This window comes from Monodon monoceros, unplaced genomic scaffold (assembly GCF_005190385.1).
Source record: "Monodon monoceros isolate NGI ecotype Baffin Bay Population unplaced genomic scaffold, NGI_Narwhal_1 Super_Scaffold_12, whole genome shotgun sequence".
Classification (NCBI taxonomy): domain Eukaryota; kingdom Metazoa; phylum Chordata; class Mammalia; order Artiodactyla; family Monodontidae; genus Monodon; species Monodon monoceros.
Window position 1 is genome coordinate 13,014,446 of NW_021703768.1, and position 26,634 is coordinate 13,041,079.

Genomic DNA, 26,634 nt, shown 5'->3' on the forward strand with positions numbered 1-26,634 from the left:
CCCCCACCCCCACCCCCCGCCACTTTCCCCCCTTGGTGTCCATACGTTTGTTCTCTACACCTTTGTCTCAGTTTCTGCCCTGCAAACCGGTTCATCTGTACCATTTTTCTAGATTCCACATATATGCGTTAAGATACAATATTTGTTTTTCTCTTTCTGACTTCCTTCACTGTGTAGGACAGTCTCTAGATCCATCCACATCTCAACAAATGACCCAATTTCGTTCTTTTTATGGCTGAGTAATATTCCATAGTATATATGTACCACATCTTCTTTATCCATTCGTCTGTCGATGGGCATTTAGGTTGCTTCCATGACCTGGCTATTGTAAATAGTGCTGCAGTGAACCTTGGGGTGCATGTGTCTTTTTGAATTACGGTTTTCTCTGGGTATATACCCAGCAGTGGGATTGCTGGGTCATATGGTAATTATATTTTTAGTTTTTTAAGGAACCTCCATACAGTTCTCCATAGTGGCTGTATCAATTTACATTCTCACCAGCAGTTTTGGAAGTTTCCCTTTCCTCCACACCCTCTCCAGCGTTTGTTGTTTGTACATTTTCTGATGATGCCCATTCTACCTGGTGTGAGGTGACACCTCATTGTAGTTCTGATTTGCATTTCTCTACTGATTAGTGATGTTGAGCAGCTTTTCATGTGCCTCTTGGCCATCTGTATGTCTTCTTTGGAGAAATGTCTGTTTAGGTCTTCTGCCCATTTTTGGATTGGGTTGTTTGTTTTTTTTTAATATTGAGCTGCATGAGCTGTTTGTAAATTTTGGAGATTAATCCTTTGTCAGTTGATTCATTTGCAAATATTTTCTCCCATTCTGAGGGTTGTCTTTTCGTCTTGTTTATGGTTTCCTTTGCTGTGCAAAAGCTTTGAAGTTTCATTAGGTCCCATTTGTTTATTTTTGGTTTTATTTCCATTACTCTAGGAGGTGGATCATAAAACATCTTGCTGTGATTTATGTCACAGAGTGTTCTGCCTATGTTTTCCTCTAAGAGTTTTATAGTGTCTGGACTTACATTTAGGTCTCTAATCCATTTTGAGTTTATTTCTGTGTATGGTGTTAGGGAGTGTTCTAATTTTATTCTTTTACATGTAGCTGTCCAGTTTTCCCAGCACCACTTATTGAAGAGACTGTCTTTTTCTCCATTGTATATCTTTGCCTCCTTTGTCATAGATTAGTTGACCATAGGTGAGTGGGTCTATCTCTGGGCTTTCTATCTTGTTCCATCGATCTGTGTTTGTGCCAGTACCGTATTGTCTTGATTACTCTACCTTTGTAGTACAGTCTGAACTCAGGGAGTCTGATTCCTCCAGCTCTGTTTTGTTTCCCTCAAGACTGCTTTGGCTATGCTGGGTCTTTTTTGTCTCCATACAAATTATAAGATTTTTTGTTCTAGTTCCGTAAAAAATACCATTGGTAATTTGATAGGGATTGCATTGAATCTGTAGATTGCTTTGGGTAGTAGAGTCATTTTCACAATATTGATTCTTCCAGTCCAAGAACATGGTATATCTCTCCATCTGTTGGTATCATCTTTAATTTCCTTCATCAGTGTCTTACAGTTTTCTGCACACAGGTCTTTTGACTCCCTAGGTAGGTTTATTCCTAGGTATTTTATTCTTTTTGTTGCAATGGCAAATGGGAGTGTCCTTAATTTCTCTTTCAGATTTTTCATCATTACTGTATAGGCATGCAAGAGATTTCTGTGCATTAATTTTGTATCCTGCAACTTTACCAAATTCATTGATTAGCTCTAGTAGTTTTCTGGTGGCATCATTAGGATTCTCTATGTACAGTATCATGTCATCTGCAAACAGTGACAGTTTTATTTCTTCTTTTCCAATTTGGATTCCTTTTATTTCTTCTTCTTCTCTGATTGCCGTAGCTAGGACTTCCAAAACTATGTTGAATAATAGTGGTGAGAGTGGACATCCTTGTCTTGTTCCTGATCTTAGAGGAAATGCTTGCAGTTTTTCACCATTGAGAATGATGTTTGCTGTGGGTTTGTCATATATAGCCTTTATTATGTTGAGGTAGGTTCCCTCTGTGCCCACTTTCTGGAGAGTTTTTATCCTAAATGGATGTTGAATTTTGTCAAAAGCTTTTTCTGCATCTATTGAGATGATCATATGGCCTTTATTCTTCAATATGTTAATATGGTGTATCACATTGATTGATTTTCGTATATTGAAGAATCCTTGCATCCCTGGGATAAATTCCACTTGATCATGGTGTATGATCCTTTTAATGTATTGTTGGATTCGGTTTGCTAGTATTTTGTTGAGGATTTTTGCATCTATATTCATCAGTGATATTGGTCTGTAATTTTCTTTTTTTGTAGTATCCTTGTCTGGTTTTGGTATCGGGGTGATGGTGGCCTCTTAGAATGAGTTTGGGTGTGTTCCTCCCTCTGCAATTTTTTGGAAGAGTTTGAGAAGGATGGGTATTAGCTCTTTTCTAAATGTTTGATAGAATTCACCTGTGAAGCCATCTGGTCCTGGACTTCTGTTTGTTGGAGGATTTTCTTTCTTTCTTTTTTTTTTTTTTTTTTTGCAGTACACGGGCCTCTATCTGTTGTGGCCTCTCCCGTTGCAGAGCACAGGCTCCGGACGCGCAGGCTCAGCGGCCATGGCTCACGGGTCCAGCCGCTCCGCGGCATGTGGGATCTTCCCGGACCGGGGCATGAACCCGTGTCCCATGCATCAGCAGGCGGACTCTCAACCACTGCGCCACCAGGGAAGCCCTGTTTGTTCTTTAATTCTTCTAGGTCTTTGTTAAACATTTCTTGCATCTTCTCGATCTTTGCCTCCAATCTTTTTCTGAGGTCCTAGATCATATTCACTATCATTATTCTGAATTCTTCTTCTGGAAGGTTGTGTATCTCCACTTCATTTAGTTGTTTTTCTGGGGTTTTATCTTGTTCCTTCATCTGGTACATAGCCCTCTGCCTTTTCATCTTGTCTGTCTTTCTGTAAATGTGGTTTTCGTTCCACAGGCTGCAGGACTGTAGTTCTTGCTTCTGCTGTCTGCCTTCTGCTGGATGAGGCTATCTAAGAGGCTTGTGCAAGTTTCCTGATGGGAGGGACTGGTGGTGGGTAGAGCTGGATGTTGCTCTGGTGAGCAGAGCTCAGTAAAACTTTAATCCGCTTGACTGCTGATGGGTGGGGCTGGGTTCCCTCCCTCTTGGTTGTTTGGCCTGAGGTAACCCAACACTGGAGACTACCTGCGCTCTTTGGTGGGGCTAATGATGGACTCTGGGAGGGCTCACGCCAAGGAGTACTTCCCAGAACTTCTGCTGCAAGTGTCCTTGTCCCTGCCAGTGTCCTTGGCTACAGCCTCCCCCTGCCCCTGTAGGAGACCCTCCAACACTAGCAGGTAGGTCTGGTTCAGTCTCCCCTGGGGTCACTGCTCCTTCCCCTGGGTCCCGATGCGCACACTACTTTGTGTGTGCTCTCCAAGAGTGGAGTCTCTGTTTCCCCCAGTCCTGTCGAAGTCCTGCAATCAAATCCCACTAGCCTTCAAAGTCTGATTCTCTAGGAATTCCTCCCCCCGTTGCCGGACCCCCAGGCTGGGAAGCCTGACGTGGGCTCAGAACCTTCACTCCAGTGGGTGGACGTCTGTGGTATAAGTGTTCTCCAGTCTGTGAGTCACCCATGCAGCAGTTATGGGATTTGATTTTACTGTGTTGCGCCCCTCCTACCGTCTCGCTGTGGCTTCTCCTTTGTCTTTGGATGTGGGGTATCTTGTTTGGTGAGTTCCAGTGTCTTCCTGTCGATGATTGTCCAGCAGCTAGTCGTGATTCTGGTGCTCTCGCAAGAGGGAGTGAGAGCACGTCCTTCTACTCCGCCATCTTGGTTCAGGGCCCTTATAAAGACTGAAACCCAGTCTTGTATTAGCTCAGTCCTTTTAGAATCCAGTCATTCCCTTACAATTTCTTTATCCTTTGGAGATGTTTTCTCCTTTTTCTTCTTTTCCAGATATTTGCTTTGAGTGAGAGGACAGCAGTTTCAGCAGTTATAATCTCTTCACATCTTACTCGTGTTCGTTTATGGTTTTATAAACATAAATCTTGGGGTTAGAACTAGATGAGAATGACGTTTCATAGACTACGCTTCCAGAGATGTCTTGGCCATTCATTCTCTCCCAACCTCGTCCACGGTGAGGGTGTGCACAGGATCAGAATGTCAGCTTGCAGAAATGGAGACACGACCACAAGGTTACTGATTTCACCAGTAGACAGTGTCTACGGCTCCAGCCTCCACTTTGTTTGGTCATGTGTTATATCCCTTTATATTAAGAAGCTTCATAGCAAACTCGTTAGAATTACCTTTTTATAAATCAAAGAATTAAAGTGATTTGATTTTACTGCACCTGAAAATCTCCAATTTTCACTATTTAAAAAAATTATTAGAGCTGCACTGTCCAGTATGTTAGCCAGTCACCACATGCGGCTATTGAAATTACTTAATGTTAAATAAATTTATTAATAAAATAATTTAAAAATGGAATTAGGGACTTCCTTGGTGGTGCAGTGGTTAAGAATCCGCCTGCCAATGCAGGGGACACGGGTTCAAGCCCTGGTCCAGGAAGATCCCACATGCCACGGAGCAACTAAACCCGTGCGCCGCAACTACTGAGCCTGTGAGCCACAACTGCTGAGCCCACGTCCCACAACTACTGAAGCCCACGTGCCTAGAGCCCGTGGTCCGTCACAAAGAGAAGCCACCGCAACGAGAAGCCCACGCACCACAACGAAGACCCAACACAGCCAAAAATAAATACATAAATAAATAAATTTATTAAAAAAAGAATTAAATTTCACCTCGTTAGTCACAGTACCCACATTTGAGATGCTCAGTAGCAGCTTGTGGCTGGTGGCTGGTGGCCTCAGCAGCACAGGTGGGCGTTTCCATCACTGCAGAAATGCTGTTAGTGTTGCTAATGGTTTACCTTCAGAGTGAACCATAAACCTGATCACCTCGTTTTATCCATGACTGTAAGGGCCTCTATAATCAGATCATAGCCAAAAACAAAGTAACCAGGACTTGTATGGCTTTTTGAAATTTACAAAGCCCTTTAAATACAAAATCTCACTTCATCCTTAAATCAGCCCAGTGAAGGACATGGGACTGATGGTGTTAATGTCCTTGTATTCTGTTTGGGGAGTAATTTACCCAAGCTGGGACTTTCTTCAAGGTCTAGGAGAGTCTTTTGCTCCTGACATGACAGCACACTGTTTCACAAACAAAGCACTTAGATTTATTTTCTTATAAAATTTCACGTTCAATAAAAAATTTTAGAAGTAACATTTACTTTGAATGTATCATAGTTATCATCTGGATAATTTTATCGTATGTCTGGGCTGAAATTTAGAGGAAGATATTACAAATACTGCATCAGTATTCCCTTTTGAGTTTTTTAAGGCAAATAATACACATGTAATTGTTCCCATTTTAATGTCATTTCACTTTATTAAAAGCATAAGTCTAATTCTTGGCTTGTAGTAAAACAAAAACAAGATTCTCATGTAATAGAAAGGGATTAGAATATATATCTGTATATATGAAAGAAAACGATACTAATGAAAACAGGTGGAAGGTACTTAGAGTGATCATTGGCATATTTTGGTTCAGATTGAACCTGTCTTCTCCAGGTTACTCTGTTGGAGCCATCAGACCTGGATTTACAAGTAGGAAATGCATGATCCCTCCTGTGACTTTGCTGGGCCGAGAAGGGAGCCCATCTCCCTTAAAGGAACCAGGAGAGTGAGTGTGTTTATTAATACTCAGGGAGTAGAAATGATGAAAGAAAAAGAAAAAGTAGGGTAATATCTCCTAGAAATGAAAGCAGAAAATGAGGAAATTAGAAATAAGAAAGGAAACTCCGAAGTTTGAATTCATATATGTATTATATGTATAAAATTCAACCAGTCTTAATTTTTCCAAAGAGGAGAAAACCCCCCTAAATAAGTATTTTAAACATTTACCTTCTAGGAAGTTTCTGTCCCTTTGTCTCCTGAATCGGTGTAACCACCTGTGCTCAGCTGATGCTCCATCAGGAGCTCCTGGCGGGCGTGAAATTCACTGGGCTGGGTGATCCCAGCACATTGGAAGCCCCTGCTCTCAGCAGATGGAGAGCAGTGCAATAAATGCTTCTGAAAATAAGTTTGCTACTTAATTATTCAGGCTCTCCTTTTAAAGCTTTTGTATTAATCACTCTTCCCTTGCCTGCCTGCCTCGCTTTTGCAAACCGGTCATCTTCTACTCAGCAGCACTGAAGTGACCATTCTGCTGAGCAGCAGAATCCCCAGCTCTGAAGCCGGTTCCTGGTTTGAATCCAGAGAAGCATTGAATTCCCTTGCACTCTCCTGCCTCTACCCCGAGGCTGGCCAGACTCATTTTGGTCCACATTTGAACATTTAAAGCATCAGAGAGTCCACTGGTGCTCTCATCTGGCTAGAGTATAGCAGCCACTTTCTGTTGTCCTTCACGAAGTGTCAGGCTCTGTGCTGGACATTCCCCTGGTGTTCCAAGCCCAAAACATATTTGTCAGGATGGTAAGAGAGGTGTGTGCACGTGTGTGTAGGGGGTGTGTAGTAAAGTGGTCAGAGAGGTTTCTAAGCAAACACACCAGTGTCCCTCCCCCTCCCATATTCACAGGGCACATTATATTAATAGGCTGTAGGAGGTTCTATTCTATAGGTACCTGTTGAACTTTGACACCAAACTTGATTCTGGGATGCTTTTTCTTTGTGGAATGCCTGTTTAACATCGTCTTCCTTGGCTCTCCAGATAGGGATCGCTGCTCTGACTCTGATCTCTTTCGGGTGTTGAGCCTTCCAGAAAGCATTCAGGGACTGGAGCTTGCCCTTTAGAGTCTAAGGTTGCCATCTCAGAAATAAAAGACAGAAATTGTGCTTGTGCAAAAGTCCCTGTAAAAACCATGGCCAGGTTTATTTCTGTCATTGGGGTATTTTAATTGAGTGAATTTAGATGTGCAGAGTCCTTGTTCCACAAGATTTCTGTGTTACAAGCTATTCTGCCCTATGTTTTTAGAACTGGGCTATGTTTCTGCAGGTAAATACAGTCAACACTTCTCCGGATACTTTAAGAAATTATAAGGAAGTTAAGTAACTACAGGCATACATAAAACTGCTCAAATGTTTCTCTTTACCGATAGCTTCAAAAACTGGGGTTGAATGTATTTTAGCGGTCTTCTTGGTACAGTAATATATTAGTCTGACACTTCTGCTTATCGTGAAGTGTCGTGTAACCAGAACTTGTTTTCACCTTGATACATCAGGAGCGTTTTATCCTCTCCTTAGGAATATGCTCACCTCTGCGTTGTTTTGGGTGTTTCGTAGGGGCCAGTGCAGGAGCAGTTAATTGCTGACTTGACCTAGTGACTGATGAATGCTGATGGTTAACCTCAGTCAATTTCGTATTTGAAAAAGGTTTACAGTAATTTTAGAGTCGGCGTCACATGCAGTAATGGAAGAAGATGGAGTGAAATAGAGATCAAGAATGCTTATAATCATCAAGTTGACCTAATTGTAGAACACGCCATCCAAGAAATACTTAGTAGAAATATGCCTAAGTACTCATAAGTGTATTCATGCAGAGGGGGAGAGGCATAAAGAATTTTATTACCACTTCCATTGCCATGGTGATGTTAGGAGGAGCTGTAGAGGAGGGTACTGAGGACCTTCCCCTGGGCCTGCATCCGTTTAGTCATGTTTGAAGCCATCAGAAGCCACATGCTATCAGATGACACTTAATGCCCTGGGCATTAGTTTCGAGCCCTAGGATTTGCATACAGGTGTTTTTTTGAGCCAATACATTAATAATAAAGGGATTTTTATAAACAATTATTATTCAGGTGACTTGTCTATTTTAAGTTCCCCAAAATGTCATAAGTACCTGGGAGGTTATTCTCACATATATTTTAAGAGAATTATAGCATGTTTCTTACCTGGCAGGTCAGTTACCCTGTTTTAAATAGTCACCCTCTGCATTCCTTGATAAGTAGAAAGACGGCGAGGAACGAGAGTAAAGGAGGTGAAACCCGGGGAAATATGTTGATGTCTATTTGGCTTAATTGAAGTAGCGTCTTCACTTGGGCCTTCTGTTGCTTGCCTGTGACGCTTACCCGCGATGGATGCTGATAGGATCCCCCTAGGAAATTTGGCAGTGATTTCTCAGCTATTGATGAGTCCTGGGATGTGCTGGTGGCAGTGAAGAAGACAGGGTAGGTAGCAGCAGCGACCCAGGACGGCAGGCTGCAGCCCACACTCTCCTCGTTTACGTGCCAAGTGGGAAGAGCCCAGTGATTCCGCAGCCTCCCTTCCGTTCGGTGGGCACAGCTGAGGAGTTTCGGCCCCGTTCGCTTGGTCTCCCTTGATTCCTGGGTGTATTTGCTTTTGGAAAGATAGACAAATGGACGCCCTGCTCTTCCTAATGATAGGTAGATGATTTCAGGAATCTTCCATTGCCGTTTTAATGTGCGAGGAAAGCAGGAGGGCTGGACTACAGCTCCAGGAGTAGCAAGAGGCTGAGGGGAGGAAGTGGACGAGGCATCTCTGCTTTCCATGGCTAGCAGCGCAGGGCAGTTGGAAACACAGATTCAAATGCGCAACGGGAGAACGAACCAGGATGCCCCAAACCGCTAATGCAGGGCAGAGATGCTCCCAGGGGTGACCGCAGAGCCACCCGAGGCTGTGATTTCAAATGCAGCTTCCTGGGCCCAGCCCCAGTTCTGCCAGAACCTAAGCTGGGCGAGGGGGAGGGGGGCGCAGAGTCCAGGAATCTGGTTTGAGAACTCATGTCAGTGCCATTTGAGATGGAGGCTCAACCGTGCTCTGTTCTTAGACACTCTCTCAACCACGCTTATTTCAAAACCACGTTAAAAAGTAGCTACTTCTCAATATCGTTTGCTATTGGTAGACATGATCCTTTTTTTTTAATACCATCCCAGTATATGAGCAACGTGGACTCGTGGTGCAAAGCCTGTGGTGAGGTGGACCTTCCCTCCGAGCTGCAGGACCTGGAGGATGCCATTCATCATCACCAGGGAATATATGAGCACATCACCCTTGCTTACTCTGAGGTGAGTGGTCAGATCTACTTCAGCTGTAAAGCAACACTATTTTTGTGTCATGGCACTGAAAGTTGAAAAAATCAAATTTTTGGCTCGTCTAGAAGAAACTTACAAGTTTCGAGTTGAACTGAAGTTTCATTGTAACTTTTGAACTGGAGTTGGGGGCGAGGGCTAGTGAGTAAAACAGGACGGAGCAGAGAGCAAACTCTTCATGGCCCTGTGACGCTTGTGGATTTTCTTTAGAGTGCTTAGGTTGTCATCTGCTAAAATAAATGAAATTGTCATCTTCTTGGCTACATGTATTTAGGAAATAGCATTTTGTGCGCTATTCAGTACAGTCAAGCTCAATCTACTATTCCTGAAGGAAACTTTCTAGAAAAGAGGGAAACCTGATGTACCTCATGTTCTGGATTTCAAAGCATACACAGGGGCTTCCCTGGTGGCGCAGTGGCTGAGAGTCCGCCTGCCGATGCAGGGGACACAGGTTGGTGCCCCGGTCCGGGAAGATCCCACATGCCACGGAGCGGCTGGGCCCGTGAGCCGTGGCCGCTGAGCCTGCGCGTCTGGAGCCTGTGCTCCGTGACGGGAGAAGCCGCAACAGTGAGAGGCCCGCGTACCGCAAAAAAAAAAAAAAGCATACACAGCTTTTTCAAGTGTGTAAAGCCACTTGCTGTTCTAGGAATCTAAGTGGAGTGTTTTTCTTTCTTAGTTTAAATTAATTATTTAACATATCCCTGCTTTATTTTCTGCCACCTTCTGTGCCAGGCTTTGTTGTAAGGACGTTATGTAATCACTTGTTTAATGCCTGCAGCTCTGGGGCAGGGACTCATACTAACCCGCTGTTACAAATGAGGAAAGCGCGGTGCAGAGGTCAGGTGACCTGTGCCTGGTTAACGGCTTGTAGGAGGTAGAGCGGGGACTGAACCCAGGCAGGCTGCCTGTGTGTTCTCAGCCACCACTGTGGTAGATGCGGTGACAACGACAAATACACGTAGGTCCGGGCAGGACACTCTTGTCCACGTCGTGGTCGTCTGGCCCTTCCGACCAGTCTGCCTTTATGATACTGGTTAAGTTCCTGGAGGTGAGTGGGGAGTGGGTAGGAGTTCTGTGTGTGCTTGCTTTCAGCATCTGTAGTGAGCATCTGTAATACTATGTGCTCATGGGAAAGATTACTGTGAGAGTCCAGTAAGAAAATGTTTCAAACCACCTGGCAGAGGGCTGAGCATGGAGTAGATGTTTAGGAAGTACAGTCAGCCCTCTGTAGCTGCAGGTCTGTGTTCTGGATGTGCGGGGTCACCTGTTCTACGCGGTTGTAGAAAAGAGACTTGAGCATCCTCTGATTTGGGTATCCGTGGGGGGTCCTAGAACCATTCCCCCTTGTTACCAAGGTATGAGTATATTTACATCCAGATCCTTGATTTGAGCCACATCCACACCTGTCAAAGTTGTTCGGCCATTTGATTTTCAGTCTGACACGTCCTGCTTCACCAAACAGCTGTCATTCTCGTGTCCTTGGGCCCAGGTCTCCTGACCCCACCGTGTCCGCGGGTGAATTAAATGAACGTGTGTTGCGCTACAATATTTGCTTCACAGTGTGGTCCAGTCTCCTTCCTGCCCGTGAAAGTTGATATCTACGTGTTTGTTTCTCTGGACACCTCTTTACTTAACATGATCCCTCTTTAACACTATTTTATGTTGTCATGCAATTAAAAAATAGTCAACTCTGTATTATGTTTCTTAATTTTGCGTCAGGTGTTTATAAGCTAATTTGGTTATCTAGTTTATTAGAAACTGTATAAATAAGTGATAACTTTTTTAATAGGAAAAGTGAAGGTTGAACGGATCTGTATTTTTTTAATCATACTGATTCATGAGGAATGTGTGAGTTCCAAAGAGCATTAAGTGTACCTAGTGTACCATCTCCATGCATCATCTAATTTTGACCTGTAATATAGAAAGTGGATGAATGACCCTGTTATCCCTGGTATAACTAGGCCTTCACCCATCTTATTAATGATTTTCTTGGGAGCATCTTTTCAGTTGCATTGGTAGGTTCCAGATTGCTATGGGATTGAACAGCTCACACACAAGGTGATTGGCAGGACTGGCCTACAGTCTTCACCTACAAGACTCGCCTTGGACTCAACCTGACCTGACCAGTGTCATCCTCTGGCCTGGTGGCCGGTCAGCCTGCCCACTGCCCCTTGGCACTTTTAGCAAAGAACAGAATTCTCTCACCGTTTCCACTGCATTCTATAAAAATGGGGCATCTTAACATGGGAACTTAGGTTTACCTCTGGTGTGGTTTCATTAGATTTTAAATTCATACTAATAATTTAAAATGATTTGATGGCAAGTAGACAGCTTCCCAGGCTTAAACCGCAATTTTTAGCCTACGAACATGTTTGCAACTGAGTTGTAAACTCAAGGAGATGGTGGTTGGAACTAGATGAACAGAAAAGACTTTCAGTGGAAGAGAATGAACTGAAGAGAAATTCAGTAGAAGAGAAATGTTTTTTTCCTTGTAAGTTATTTAAATTTGGAGGTAGTTTCAGGCTGCAGAAAAGTGTTAGAACAGGGAGCTCCCGCATCGCCTCGACCGGATTGCCCAGTGGTTTGCGCTGTCCTCTCCCCCCGCCTCTCTCCAGCCCTCACATCGACAGTGACACAACACGACCATCCTGCCCACGGGCCATCCGTATTTGCCCCTGTCCCGGCTACGTCTCTTTCACTTTTCCGGCCCAGCAGCATGCGGTACGTTCGTGGATGCGTCTCACTGGCCTCCTTCACATTGGAACATTCTTTAGTCTTTCTCTGCCTGTGTCTTTGACAGTCTTAGAGTTCAGGCCTTTCCTTCTGTAGGATGACCCTCAGCCTCCCACCCATACAGTTTTCTTGGGGAGCTGACTGGGCTGAGTGTCACAGCAGGGGCACAGGATGCTGACCCCTCCCTCGACTGCCGGTGTTAACCTTGACCACCTGGTGAGGTGGGCGGCGTCTATAAGGTTTCTCCAAAGTAAAATCACCATGTAAAAATTCGTCTTGGATGAACATGTTGTGGAGAGAGGCAGTGATGTAACACGATGTCTGTGCTTCCTCAGACTTCTCACGGCCTTAGCGTCCCTGCTGACTCCTGCCCACGACAGTGCCACTGTGACGCCGTCAGACGCTGGGGACCTATTTCCATCGTTCCTTCTGTATTCGTTAGGTGACCTTCTGCTGTAGGAAGGACTTTATTTCCTTTCTTCCCCATTTTTTAATTTATTTATTATTTCAGTATGAATCTGTGAAATCTTATTATATTCCATGGGTTAAAATCCAGTACTCTGTTTAGACGCCTGAATTGTCCGTGTTTGGACAGTGGGACAACTTAGGCCTCATGTTTCTGTGTTTTTCTGATCTGTCCTTATGGTTATTTGAGCGTTACTACCTAGCATAACAGGATGTTCCCAGGCTCATCTTGTTCTTTTCCTGCCTCATCCCTGAGATCAGGCATCTCGCCAAGAGGTTCTGGTTCCCTGTAGTGTTGCATGGTATTTAGAAACAAAGTCTGGCTGCTCAGAAGTGCTCACTTGCTTGTGGGGTGTCAGTGCTTCTAGGCCGTCTGAGCAGAGTCAGGAAGCATGTGAATGTAGATACCCATCCACCCACCCACCCACCCATCCATCCATCCATCCATCCATCCATCCATCCATCCATCCATCCATCCATGCATCCATGCATCCATGCACATACATCTACAGCTATTGCTATGTCTGTGTCTGTCTCTGTTTTAAAACCACACATGTTCCTACTGACACTTCCGTCTCTAATCCAGTACCAGCCTTTCCCTTTCTGTTTATAAATCCCCTTTCAGATGGCGAGAAACCTGATTCCTTTTATCCTCGGTATATTAAGTTATTTGTGCGGTAAGTGCATTTGCTCTGTCTTCCCAGTCTCCCCCGTTCCCCTGGCCTCTGATCACCCCCAGTGCCCGTGCCCTTAGGAAGCCCAGCACGGGGTCACCGTGGGACCTCCACCCCTCACTGCTGCAGACCCTGGGCACTGGTTCCTCCATGCTAGGAGGGGAGGGGGAAGGGGGATGGGAAAGCAAGGATCACTCTTGTCTTTTCAGTGATTTTTTCTTTTCCTAACTCAGTGGTTTTCTAACCTGAGCATGCTGGTTATAAGTGCGGCTTCTCGTACTCCACCCCCAGAGATAGTGAATCGCCATCTTTAGTGGGTTTCCCAAGTGGTCCAGGGACTCTGATGCAGATGCTTTACAGCCCACACACTGAGAGATATTCCCTGCCTGGCTCTCAAGAGCTGCCAGCCTGCCCAGGAGGCACTCATCCCACAGAAATTTATTGCGCCCCTGCCATGGGCACAGATCACTTAGGAGGAGGAATATTGGTAAGCAGGGCTTGTGCTTCCTTTTTCTTTCACCTACTTTTCCTTTCCTTTCCTTCCCTCCTCCCTCTCTCTCTCCCTCCTTCCCTCCTCCTTCCTTTCTTCCGCAATTTTTTTCTTTAAATAGTTACCTACAGCTTCTAGTCTCCAATGACAAAAGTTTGCAGTGGAAACTTTCCCAGCACTTGTTTTCCCCCCAGGACACAAACACCTGCTTTTCTGTGCTTTAATTAGACCTGTCGCATGTTCCTGTTTGTGTTGTAGCAACAGGAGCATGCCCGTGCCTCGTCAACATGTGCTTGCTTCAGTTTGCCAGGTTTGGGGCTAATGCTGTCTGATGTAGTTGATCGCAGGAGAGTGAAGCAATACGAACATCTGGGATCAGCTGTAGGTGTAGAAACAGCACAGAGAGTAGTCATTTGCAACATTTTATCTTAAGCAGACTTACCAACTACTTTCTCAGCAAGCTAAATTCATAGAAGTGGTTTTTATCTCAGTACAGTGTGCCCGTGCCATCTGTAACCCTAGCCCCCGCCATCTGAGTTGTGACGTGAGACTGTGTACCGAGCGTCCAGCCACCTGCCCGTGGTCTTCGCCACAGCAGTCACAGGCGGGGATTCTTGGAGCAGAGGAGGTGAAACGCCACGCCCACCGTGGCCCGCCCTGATCCGGTGTGACTTCAGGGTTTAGTTTCTGCATCAGTTTCTCAATTTACCAAATATTAAAATGTCAGTTTAACAGTTTAACACATTTCTCAATTTAACTTACTTCAACAGCACCTTGTAGAAGTGACTGATAGGCTGCCCGAAGAGCTGGTAGAGCTCCTTTTTTAAGGAGCTGTACAAGTGGGTGATGGCGCGATGAGGGTTATTAGCCTAAAAGAAAAGCAAACAGAAAAATGAGTCACCTCGGTAGTAAACATCCTAAAATCCTGTCGGTGATGTGTGACAGCTCGCCTGCCTGGGTAGAGAGCAACTTCTATAGAGCGGTTATTTCAAAGCCTCATTAAGTATTGCAGCATCGCTGTAGACGTGCAGGTGCCGTAGTCAATGTTGGGCACAGCATCAGAGCCAACAGACCATCCGGGGGTCTGAGCTCTCTGCACCCCCAAACTTCAGGCCTCGCAAGGGCTTGAAATATAGAAGCGACAGAGGTCCGGCCCACGTGGAATCTGTAGAACATGCATGTTCTCTGCATACAGCTGACTTAACTGGCTCGGCTGTGCCAGCCAGTTCCTTGTCTGGGTCCTGTTTTGGTTTTCCCTTTCTGAGGATCCCAGGTAGAGGTGTCAGCGAGCCAAGCATGGTTAGGTTGATCTGGTTCTGAGTAAGAAATCTAATAGCTGAAAGAAATGGAAATAGGCTTTCAGAATTCCATCCTAAGAGCTTTGCCTGAAGAAAACCATCTCAGCGGGGAGTCCCAGCCTCTAAAGGTAAGGATATTGGGTGGCCTCCCTGGGGTGTGGGAAGCCAGCATGCAGCCTTTCAGAAGGTCATTGGCCAGTGTTAGTGGCAGCAGCTTCTTTGCGGAGCCATCTTCAGACCGGTTTACGCTCCAGACTCAAAGACAAAGTGTTCATCTCTTTGGCTGAGGAGTGTCAACCACAACTGCACAGCAAGCTGGATGCTCACGTGCTACCATTCGTCACTCCTTCCTGCTTTCCTAGAACCTGGACTTGAGAATAACTTCGTGAGAGTTGGAGGGGGTAGTGGGGCCGTGAAACATTCTCAGCATGGAGGGCTGTGCCCTGCAGGCTGTGATGAGCCACACCCAGGGAAGGAAGCAAAGCGGGGGGATGCTGGTTTGAGTCAATGCATGAAAGATTTGAAGAAGGACCACAATTTCTTTACGACACGCTGAGTGTAGTCATTTCTAGCCGTGCCTTTATGCGGTTCATGTATTTTGCCCACATTGGTCATATCTTGGGAATACTGTTGGAGCACTGTTAGATCTGATATAGCACCACATTTGGATATAACTGACCTTTCACCGGTCATACTTGGTCCTTGGGTGGTGGTTTTTGCCACCTTGAGCAATAATCTCCAGGTACTGGTCTCTTTCTGTAGATCAGAGCAGCATTCTGTGTGTGAGTGAAGAGTACTCCTGCTGGAGGCTCTGAGCTCTAATTTGATCTAGTGGGAAATGTAGAGACCCAAGTACCGGAAATAAGAACGGGCAAGCCTCTGTGAGGTTTGGCGGAACGTTTTGTAGGGTGGTACACAGGAATCCAAGTTACAGATCTTATGTGAAGTTTTGATTAAAAGTAAATAATCAAGAACCAGACCACTGTTCTTGACTTTAAACAGTTAAGTTTCCTCTTAAATATTAGGAACGAACGTAGCTATGATATGGTAAAATTTTAAACTTCAACCCCTTCTTTTCCTTTTTTGCATCTTTCTTAACTCATTTAGGTGTTAGAGTGTATTAGTTCACATATTTATAAAATGTTACTCTTTGTAAAATGTTACTTCCACTGCCTTTCAAGTCCCTGAGCGCTGTATTGCAAGAGGAACAAAAAGCAGAATGTGAAAAAATGGCCCAATTTGATGTTTTCAAAAATTACAGCAGATAAGTCCTGCTTTTTGATAGTAAAGGTTGATCTCCTTTTTTTACAGCTGTGGTCTCCTTGTGGGACAGGGTTTGACTGCCTGAAAGCTAAAAACACGTTTTTAGACAAAACATATAACTTAAGTAAATTAATTCACCTGGTTCTATAGTTAAGAAATTCAGAACTGTATCACATACCATAAACTTATATGTATTCATTGTTTTAGTACTTAAATTATATATGAATAATTTGCTATTTTCAGTTTTTTATTTCATTAGTTTTCTGCTGGTTATTCTGTACCATTTAAAAGTCCTTATTTTTATACAATAGAACAGTCCTCTTTGTAAAATTCTAGCATGTTTTCCCCTATATAGTACTACTGTACTTATAAAGACAAAAGTATTTTGCTAAAACTTACTAAAATTTATGCATGGTATTCTTCATGTGCTTAAATAATGCCTTTTAAATTGACAGACTTGTGGATGCTACACTGAAATAGAGTAGAACTATTTCTGAAAGCTTTATTGGAGAATTGCTGCGCATGAACACACGTTTGGAGCTCCATGGGGTCTAGTTTTGGTGCAACAGGTGTCCTCTTGACTGGGATTTTTTTCTAGCCGCTTCTGCTGGCACACTCTCTACCCACAAGCGACAGTGCCAGCAGGGGCACCAACAGAGACAGTTTAATCCCTGCTTAGGGGTACCCAGAAGGCAGAGCTCTGCTTCATGTGTTCCTTTATATTAAGGTGATTGTGTGCTCACGTATTCAGTCACTGCCTCCCGCCCCTCCACCATGAGTAGGCATGTAGGTCTAAACCCAGTAATAATGTCTGCTCTCGAGCTCTGTCAGACAGTTGCAAAGACACCCAAGAAAGATTAGTTGGAATATTCTCTCTCGGATTATTTATTTATTCTCAGTAGTAGAATATTAATAGTGTCACATGGATGCCTTTGGAAACTTGGTAAGGGCCGGGAACCCATCTGTCATTTTGTATTGTGGTTTAAGATCCAAAACAACGGCTTAAGATAGAGGTTTACTTTTTACCAGTGGGAAAGTCCCAGGGCTTGCATCCCAGGGCTGGTATGGTAGCTCTGTTAGTAAGAGGATCTCTGAATCCTTTTGCCTTTTTGCTTTGCCTCTTTTAGCAGGTGGGCTACCATCCTTAAGGTTGCCTCAACGTCATCAGTAGCTGCTGAAGCTCCAGCCATCTTCACCAAGTTATTGGCAGCAGGGAGGAGAAAGAGGCAAGGGGGTAACTCAGCCTCCTAGGCAGCTTTCCTGGAAGCCCCATTCAGCATTTTTTACCTCTGTTACGTTAGCCACTCCTACTTGGAAGCGAGTCTAGGAAATGCAGGTTTATAGCTGGAGTCTTGCTGTTCCCGACTGTGGGGTTTGGCTATCAAGGAGGGGCAAGTGGACTTTGGGGAAGCAGCTCTCAGTTTCTGCCACACCTTCTGATGTATATATCCTTCTGGCACATGTTCACCAAGTCGTATGCTCTGGTGTATGTTTCCTGACTTACGCATATTATAAGGAGTGAAACTCAGAGGAAATATTTATAAGGAATTCTTTCTAGGCTCTGTACAAATGCGAAATGTGTAACTTGGAGTATTGGTCCTCAGTCCTAAGAAATGCTGCACCCCCATTGTTTAACTGAAATTTTAGGGTACCTGCTCAAATAAAATGTATGGGTAATTATTTTCAGAAAATATTTATATTTGTATATATAAATTACTTATATGCTGCCATATGAATGAGAGACAAAAAGTGATTTATGATAAAATGTGTTTCAGTCTATAAATGCCTAAGTACATGCAAAATGGAGGAGAAAACAATTAGATATTCAGGTGCTTGCAATACATATAAAACCATTGTGAATATGGCAACTACAAATGCAGACTGGACATGTGTTATATTAATACTTGTGACTCAAATACTGAGAATGGTATTAATTGTGCTGGTATTTTAAAACGGTAAGCAACTCTTGTAAAGTTTCAAAGCAGACCAAGCACTGCCTTCCTTTGATTAACATGGTTAACTGCATTCCTGGAAAAATCAGTGTATATTGGAGTAGGTGAAAAAAAGAAAAAGAAAAAAAAAAAAACCTCCATGTTTATATGTCAAATAGAGCCTAACTCACATTATTACAAAAAGCAGGATGATTTTGAGGTAATATCCTGCCTCTGTGAATCTGTCACAATAAGTCCCTTCCCCCAAGTCAGTCACTGTGCCTCCCCTCCCCCAAATCATTGTATCAAAAGTGCCCAGGCAAGTTTCAGTGACTCTTGGGGGCAACTCCCTGCTTTGGAAGACTTGCATTTCCTCTGTTTTTGTTTGTACAGGTGCCTGACACAACTGCTGCGGTTCAGTTGGTTCCTTTTTTCCCCCTGTTCTCTTTGGTTATGTCAGCTTGGTTGGTTTCTGCTTCAGTTTTTCTAACTTGATGTACTAGATCAGTTTTAATCTACAAAGGCTGGTAGCCAGCCTTCCTAAGGAAGTCAGCATTTCGAACAAAGGTCTCCGAATCAGGCATTAGGAAACAAACGTGTTGCATTCTAGCAAGATTTAAAGTTGTAAGAGGATTAAAGGAAGAGATTAGAAAAATCCACAGGCCTCTCATTTGCCACCAGTTTTTGGTTGCTAAAGGCTTCCCTTGGCCTGTCCCATTCACCCAGTGCCCCCCTCTCCTCTGTCCTAAGGGTTTGCCCCTGAACCCTGTCTGCGTCTGTTAACAAGCCTCCCTTTCGGGACTTCCCTGGGGGCACAGTGGTAAAGAATCCGCCTGCCAATGCAGGGGACATGGGTTCGAGCCCTGGTCTGGGAAGATCCCACATGCCGCGGAGCAGCTAAGCCCGTGTGCCACAACTACTGAGCCTGAGCTCTAGAGCCCTCAAGCCACAACTACTGAGCCCGCGTGCCACAACTACTGAAGCCCATGTGCCTAGAGCCCGTGCTCTGTGGCAGTAGAAGCCACCGCAATGAGAAGCCTGCGCACCGCAAGGAAGAGTAGCCCCCGCTCACCGCAACTAGAGAAAGCCCGCGCGCAGCAACGAAGACCCAACACAGCCAAAAATAAATAAACTAATAAATTTATTTTAAAAAAAACCAAGGCTCCGTTTCGCTCCTCCTTTCCGTAGAAACCCAAGGAGGCTTTCAGATTTGGAAGGATCTGAGCAGGATCCTGGTCATGAGGTCTGGCTTAGGGAACACCCTGAACCACACGCACAGCCCAGCTACATTATGTGCATCACGTCCTTCTTTTTGTCCAATCGGATCCTATAGTTTCTCCCACATCTGGCATAATCAATATGTTTAAATGTAAAAAATACATAATGCTTTTCTTTCCATATTCTGCCCTCACCTTTTCTTACTTTTTCTGGTTAGTCTGATTGCTTTCATTTAATTGTACTTTGATAGTTAACTGCTGTAATACAGCACTGAAATCTCCTTTAAGAAATGATGGCATTTTAATTAAAATTGCTTCTTCTAAGTTCATGAACCAAATAAAATGGCACTTTTTAATTTTCTTTTTTATTTTGTGAGGTAAAATTGCTATCCAACTGTGTCAGAAAGTGAAGGTACATATTCTTTGCCTGGTGCTAGGTTATTGATTGCTTTTCAAGTGAGCTTTCAGATTCAGCATTAAAATTTTGCTCCATCGTGGTTGTTGTATTCTCGCTAACATAACTCAAGAAAAGTATTACTTTTAAATTTTAATTTGCAGATATCGCAGCAATGAAATTTTAAGTCAGCGCGTATGTCATTTAAGGCAAAATACCGTGTTTATTTATTAAGACTAGCATCTGATACGGTGTTCGTGATGATGAATGTTCTTTTAAGTCCGTGTTTTACCGTATTTGGTTTTGTGATGTAATTGAATAACTGATGGATTTGTTTTCAATTTTATTTTGTTCTTTATATAATATGCCTTTGAATGAAACTGCGGTTTATGTCTGTGTGTGTGTGAGCACGTGTCTGTGCAAGTGTGCGCACATGCACTGGAGGACAGGTTCTGCAGCATGGCCTGGGCAAAGCCTTGGGTCCGGAAGAGTTGCTGGTTTATAATCGCTCGTCTGTCCTGCCGGCAGGTGAGCCAGGACGGGAAGTCACTCCTTGACAAGCTCCAGCGGCCCCTGACTCCCGGCAGCTCCGATTCCCTCACGGCCTCCGCCAACTACTCCAAGGCCGTGCACCACGTTCTCGACGTCATCCATGAGGTGCTGCATCACCAGCGGCAGCTCGAGAACATCTGGCAGCACCGCAAGGTCCGGCTCCACCAGAGGCTGCAGCTGTGCGTTTTCCAGCAGGACGTTCAGCAGGTGGGTCTCGTGGACCCCTGTCCTCGCGGGGGCGCCTTGTGCCGAGCGAGAGTGTAGGTGGGCGTGTCGTCATAGGGGGCCTGTCTGTGTTGATGAAAGTAAGCTAGGCCAGACGGGAGAGAGAGACACACACAGACACGCACGCACACACCACACACACGCGTGCACATCTCCTTTCTTGCCATGAGTGAAAGCGGCGCTTCGAGAACGTGTGTTCAGGCTGCTGTCTGCCACGAGCTCATAGGCCTGGAACACAGGAGACGATGCCGCACCTAACCCGGGGCCCCTGTGTTTTGTTCTTGAAACAGGTCATCCTTAGTTATGTTTATTTGTGAGAATAATGCCTCTGGTGCTTATGCCGAGGTGCTGGTACAGTTGAAGATTTGTCTGCCCTCAGTTATTTAATGATAAGCTCGTCATGCTTCTCTCCCCGCTTGGTGGATATTGCAGTCCGAGGGGCACAGGGGGGCTTAATAAACAGTCGTCTGGTTAATGAAAAACGGGCTTTTCCAGTCATTCATTTCTAAGCAGTTGACATCTTTGTTGTTGTTACAAAAATAAGAGTAAGCCCAGTCCCGATACTGTTTATTTCCTTGTTATGAAATACGGAAGATTGTCCTGCTACCAGGGTTTTGAGGATTAACGCTGTGGGAGCTTATGAAATATGATATAGCTTTAGTAATAAATAAGATAAAAGTTGTGTCTTTGCCCTAAAACAGAGGAGAAAGCAAGGGTGTGGATGAGGCGTCAGTCTGGATGAGGAATTCTGGGGGTCCAGGGAAGGAAACCCGTGGCATCCAGGGGAGTTGGCGTGAAGCCACAGTGATGGGTCGGGAACAGAGCCTGTGTCCCCTCCCTGGGTGTCCCAGAGTCCGGGAGCATTGCTTAGACAGGTAGAGGCTCAGACTGCGCTCTGCCGAGTATCACCTGCCGCTGAGGGGGTTGTCTGCCGACGGACGGAGGCGTGGAAGTCGTGCGGTGTCCTGACGACACGTAGGTCCTCCATATGCACTGATCATCATGCTTCTAGCAATGGGAATCTGGTGAGTTCCAGATCCTTTGAACTGCTGTATAATTTTTAATTTTCGCGTAGTATGCTTTGATTTTACTGATGGTTTTTGAGTTCTCTGAAGGTTGCACGTACGAAGCGCCATAGGAATAATCATTTTGATACTGTGCATGCGTCTTTACGGTGTTGTTTTTGTTGAAGAAGGTAATTGCCAGGGAAAGAAGATGGAGGAGTCAAGGTGTAGAAGTTACTGTGAGAACTGAAATTGTGAGGTTGAAAGCACCAATATCAGTTTTTCTTAATTGTCCAAAAACTGTCAAAGTGTGGAATGTTAATAGCTTAAATGTAATTATTAAAGGATTTCCCCCCCTGCCTCCGTATCCCTTGGATCAACTGTTCATTACGTGTCCATGGGCCAGCACACTTTCTGGACTTGCGTCTGGAGCAGCAGCTGGGCACCCCCTTTTCTCCCCCCAGCTCTCATGGCTCCTTGGGGCGCCCAGTCATATAAGAATAAGCCACTGGGCTGCTCACGTCAGAAGAGGAAGCCTTTGGGAACAGGCTGTTGAGAAAATCATCTAGCTTGGTGCCAGGTACTTACTGTGCTTGAATTCGAAAACAGCAAACATTCATTTTTGCAGGTAGAAAGGTAATTTTGATAATTACGAGGCCAGTTCTTTAAGCTGTTAATTTTTTTTTCTCAAGAGCCAGAACAGGGTTGGATGTCGGCAGGAGAGAGTGTCTTGCAGTCCATGGCACTATTAGCATTCTGAAGAAATGATAATTGCTGTTTAAGGGAAACATTTTGTCGACTAAATGATCCGGAATAGTTTGGACTCATTATGCAAACGGGAAATTGCTCTGTCAGCCTGTGAAGCCAAGAGCGAAAGTTGATAAGATTAAGCAAAGCAAACACTTTGCTTAGGAGGGGTCCTTAGGATGTCAGACTGAAAATGTGTTTCTGAAACTCAAGAAATTAATCACACACAGGGAAAAATTTTGCCATCTTGAGCATAAAGGAGGAAAGGTAAGCTGAGGATAAGTGAGGAAAAGAAAATAGTGCTTTAGAAAGATGTTGTCAGCAGAAGATAAATTTGTAAAGACAAAAACAATCAAACTCCACAGAAACATAATAAGCCAATTAGAGATACCACAAGTGGTTTTTGTTCGGTTGCTTTGGGTCGTGAAAAGGCATCTGTAAATACTGAGGAAAAAGAAAAGCAGCTTACCACAAAAGAGGTAAGGATGATGACATTCTTGTGAAGACAGCCCTCCAAGAAGTGTATATGCTTGTCTGTGGAAAAATACTTGAAAGAAAAGACGTGAGACCATTAATGGCGTGTACCCTTGAGGAAGGGATGGCATGGGGGATTTCATTTTTAAAACGCGTAACTTTGGCTTAGTGGTTAGTGGTTTTTTTCCATAACAAGCAAAGGCAATTTCGTAATTTCTGGATGGACAGTGTTTTGGACAGGAGTCAGGCGCTGTGGGGTAGGGGGTGTGAAGCTACCGTCCCAGAGCACTGAGCGTGGGTCCAAATCAAAGGTTGGGGGGGCGCGGGTGGTAGGAACACTTGCTGAAGACTTGCCCAAGCACATGTCCTGCCTACTGGACAGCCTTAACCTTGGTCGTCATTAGCTTAAAAATAAAATTAATACCATTTGTCATATTTCTTGGTGGTCAAATAATATACCTATTCCCATTGCCTTTTGTTTACTGTTAGAGCAACCCCCAGTGGACGTTTGGTTGAATTAGTGAATGAAGACTTGTCCTACTGCCAAGCGGTGTTTTCCAGTTTAGGGTATGCTTTAGTTTTCTCTAACAGCATAATTGATCACTGCTGCACTTGTTCAAATGAGATGACAGTTTTGGAAGCAGTCCACAGCAGGATGCCATCAAACCCGTTCTCCTGCTCACTGGTGCAGTCTGCCTGCCTCTTGGGCTGGTGGGATTTAGCTGCTCCAACATGTTGTGTGAGGTGAATGGGCCCCGGAAATCTGCTTTCCTGAAGCAGGCTGACTCCCCCCAAAGGAGCCCCTCAGACAAGGAGCCCTTCTCCTAAAAAAGCCTCTGGCTCCCCCATAGCCCTTCACCCTCGCAGACTTATCTCTTGGAAAAACTCCTTCCAGGTTGGTGTTGGGCCATTAGCTAATATTCTGAAAAAATGGTCAAGAAAATCTAGTCCACTCGAGATTCTTCTCGTCCACACTTCATCCTTTTTTTCAAAATATCTAAAATTGAACGTGTGGTATTCTGAGAGGTACAGAGGTAAATATGTTGACTAGCTCAACCTTCCTTTTCTCAAGGAATTACAGCCTAGTGAGAGTGGATGGTTTAATAGTCTCATAAATTAGCCCGTAACATGCTCAGAGTTGGCGTGTGTGTCTTTGGTTGTCGTGAGGTGTGATTTTGCCCAGGCGTGAGTTTGAGTCATGCCTCTTGAGGTGCTGCCCACATGAGGGAGTGAATAAAACTGGCCGCCCTCATCGGTGTTGTCTGCCTGCCTTGCACATGCCATCTAAGGGGACACGTCTGTGCTGTAATGACTCGTGCAGATCTGGGGGGTCCAGGGAGCCTTGTCCGTATCCCCAAACATCAAGGCTGCAGCTTATGAGGAAGATGAAGACTCCTGTAACAGGGGTGCAAGTCACACTTGCCAGGGTGCCAGGGAAGCCTTCCTGAGAGATGCAGGTTTCCGCTGGCCTTTGACGGGTGACTGGAAAGTCAGGAGGTTGAGGATGGTGCACCAGGGCTTGCGGGGATGGTGGAGACACAAAGGGCGGGGCCTGTCCGGAGCAGCAGGGGCCCGGAGTGGACAGCTGGGAGCGTGGAGCCTGAACTGGTGCAGGTCTGGGAGGACGACCTCCGCGATGAAGGCTTGGGAGTTGTTTCTGTGAGCTTTGGGACACATTGAGGGGACATGGCGAGCCTGAGCGCCGTGCATGTTTCCTTCCTCTCTTAGTGCTCTCGGCCAGCCTGTGGCGGAGGGGTTAGTGTTTTCCCATTTTACCACATGGAGTTCAAACCCGCAGGCCGTGTGTTTTGACCTGATGCTGCGACAGTGGATGACAGGGTGACGAGTGTGGCGTGAGAGCGAGATTCCAGGCGAGGAGACAGGCTCGGGCCCCACCACGGACCAACGTGCAAGTCAGGGGGGAGTCCTGGAGTGCAGAACTTAAGGTCCATGGGGCAGTGGTCTGTGTTTTATTCTCTGGTGTTTCCCAAGCGTCTGGGATAGTAGATGCTCAGTAGTTGCTGAATGAATGAATGAACAAATGAGTAGATGAAGAAATTTAAGGAATTCCCCAATTTTGCTAATTAAAGATTATTTGGAGTTAGTCTCTTTGTTTATTCTGGAATGGGGGAGGGTTGGCCCTACATTGGAATCAAGTCATCTAACTGGGAGATCTTCGTGAAGGGACCAGGAGCTTTGATTAAGGTTGGGGAGTTAGGGGTGGCTGAGGAAGGAAGGGGTGATTTCATGGCCTGGGAATTTTGCCAGTGTGTGAGATCTTTAAAATATTAAAGATTTTGGCCACTTGAACGTAAAGAAATGGGTTTCAGGTCCACGGAGAAGCTATTTCACAGTTCTGCCTTGGGTCCTAGGCTGCTAGCCATTTGCCAGTAAAAGTCATCCCTCGGTGATGCCTGACCCAGAGGTTCCACCTACACTGGACCTCGCTCTTAAGGGAAGGTTCCGGAACCTCATTTGTCCTTTGCTCATTAATTTAAATCAGAAGGATGGGGTTTTCTCATCAGGGTCATTATACAGCCCTTGCTATGTGATGATTTAACACTGTCTTCTGTTTACATATAAGAATGGTTAGAAAATGGCCATCTTTTCTGAGAGTTTCTCAGTTCGAATTAGGGAGTACTGGAGAGCGAGTGTTTGATTAGGGATTGGGAACCTGCTGGGAGCAGATAGAGGCTAACTGTTGACCTTTCTGGTGGATCTGGAGCCAGCTTTTATTACCTTTTTTTTTTGGCGGTACGCGGGCCTCTCACTGTTGTGGCCTCTCCCGTTGCGGAGCACAGGCTCCGGACGCACAGGCTCAGCGGCCATGGCTCACGGGCCCAGCCACTCCGCGGCATGTGGGATCTTCCTGGACCGGGGCATGATCCCGTGTCCCCTGCGTCGGCAGGCAGACTCTCAACCACTGCGCCACCAGGGAAGCCCTTTCATTACCTTTTGTCATAGAAACAGAGAAGAGACTTGACTGTCAGAGTAATCTTAGTAACCACAGCTCGCAAGGAGCCGACAGTTCAATGGTGGGGTTAAAAGGGTGGGAAAAGGGACGAATCTCTTCCCCACAGTGGATGCAATACAGGAATGCAGGGCGCGGGAGCTGGCGCTGTGAGCCAGTGGGATGGGAAGTCGAGGACGCATTCACTCAGGGGTCAGGATGTCCAGGAGCAGACAGAGCCAAGAACGAGCCCCAGGCAGCTGGGTCTCCCCATTGTTGAGTGTCAGCCGAATTGCCAGGGTCCCCTAAGAGGAAAGTGCCCAGGGATTAGCTGACAGGGAAGACCGCACGCATGCATGTGTGTATGTATATTTCTATAGTTCAGTGACTAGACTTAAGGTATACATAACATCTGGACGCGTTTCTTAGATAACATCTAGACATATTGAGATTTTTCTTGGACAACTTTGTACTGTTTTATACTTATTTCCAAATTAAGAATGAAAAAATAATTTTTAAAAGTTTAGAAAATTGCTAAAGGTATTAGCCCATGTTGGTAGAGTGATGGTTTGGTTGGGGTGTGATGGGAACATCCAAGGTGAGACTATATGAATAGTAACCTACTTACCTCCTTTCCTCCCTCCCTCCCTCCCATCCTAAGGTTCTTTGCTTTCCTTAAGAAATTTAATGTACTTATGTAATTAAAACTATGGTAATACCAGGAGAAGTGATTTAAATTTTTTTAGAAGATGGATGGATGGATGGATGGATGGATGGATGGATGGATGGATGGATGATGTAAAAGTTTAGAAGCCTGCCAGCCTCTTTCTGAGCCCTTCTTCCCTGATTTCTCCCAGGCTCCCTTCCACACAAGAAAGTGCGTGTGGAGCACGCGCTCCTGGCCTTTCCTGTGCCCTCATGGGAGTTAAGCAGAAGTAGCTCCTGCAATGCAGGGCATTTGGTGTCCTGTATCATATGTTTGCTGTATGTAATTTGACTGAGGTTTTTTTAAATAGCATCTTTTTCCAAGTGAGCATTAGGCTTAGTGTACTTTGAAATGTTCTAGAAACCATTTT

The 26,634-nt window shown here is 45.0% G+C and overlaps 1 protein-coding gene across 6 annotated transcripts in view; it reads left to right on the plus strand.

Moving 5' to 3' along the window:
- The window catches only part of TRIO (trio Rho guanine nucleotide exchange factor), a 374,102-nt gene that overhangs the window by 170,237 nt on the left and 177,231 nt on the right, over positions 1 to 26,634 (plus strand). For all 6 annotated transcript variants that reach the window (XM_029218706.1, XM_029218711.1, XM_029218708.1 and 3 more), the window contains 2 exons: positions 8,986 to 9,117; positions 20,135 to 20,365. In XM_029218706.1, the coding sequence (XP_029074539.1) occupies positions 8,986 to 9,117; positions 20,135 to 20,365 (363 nt within the window). The remainder of the gene's footprint in view (positions 1 to 8,985; positions 9,118 to 20,134; positions 20,366 to 26,634) is intronic.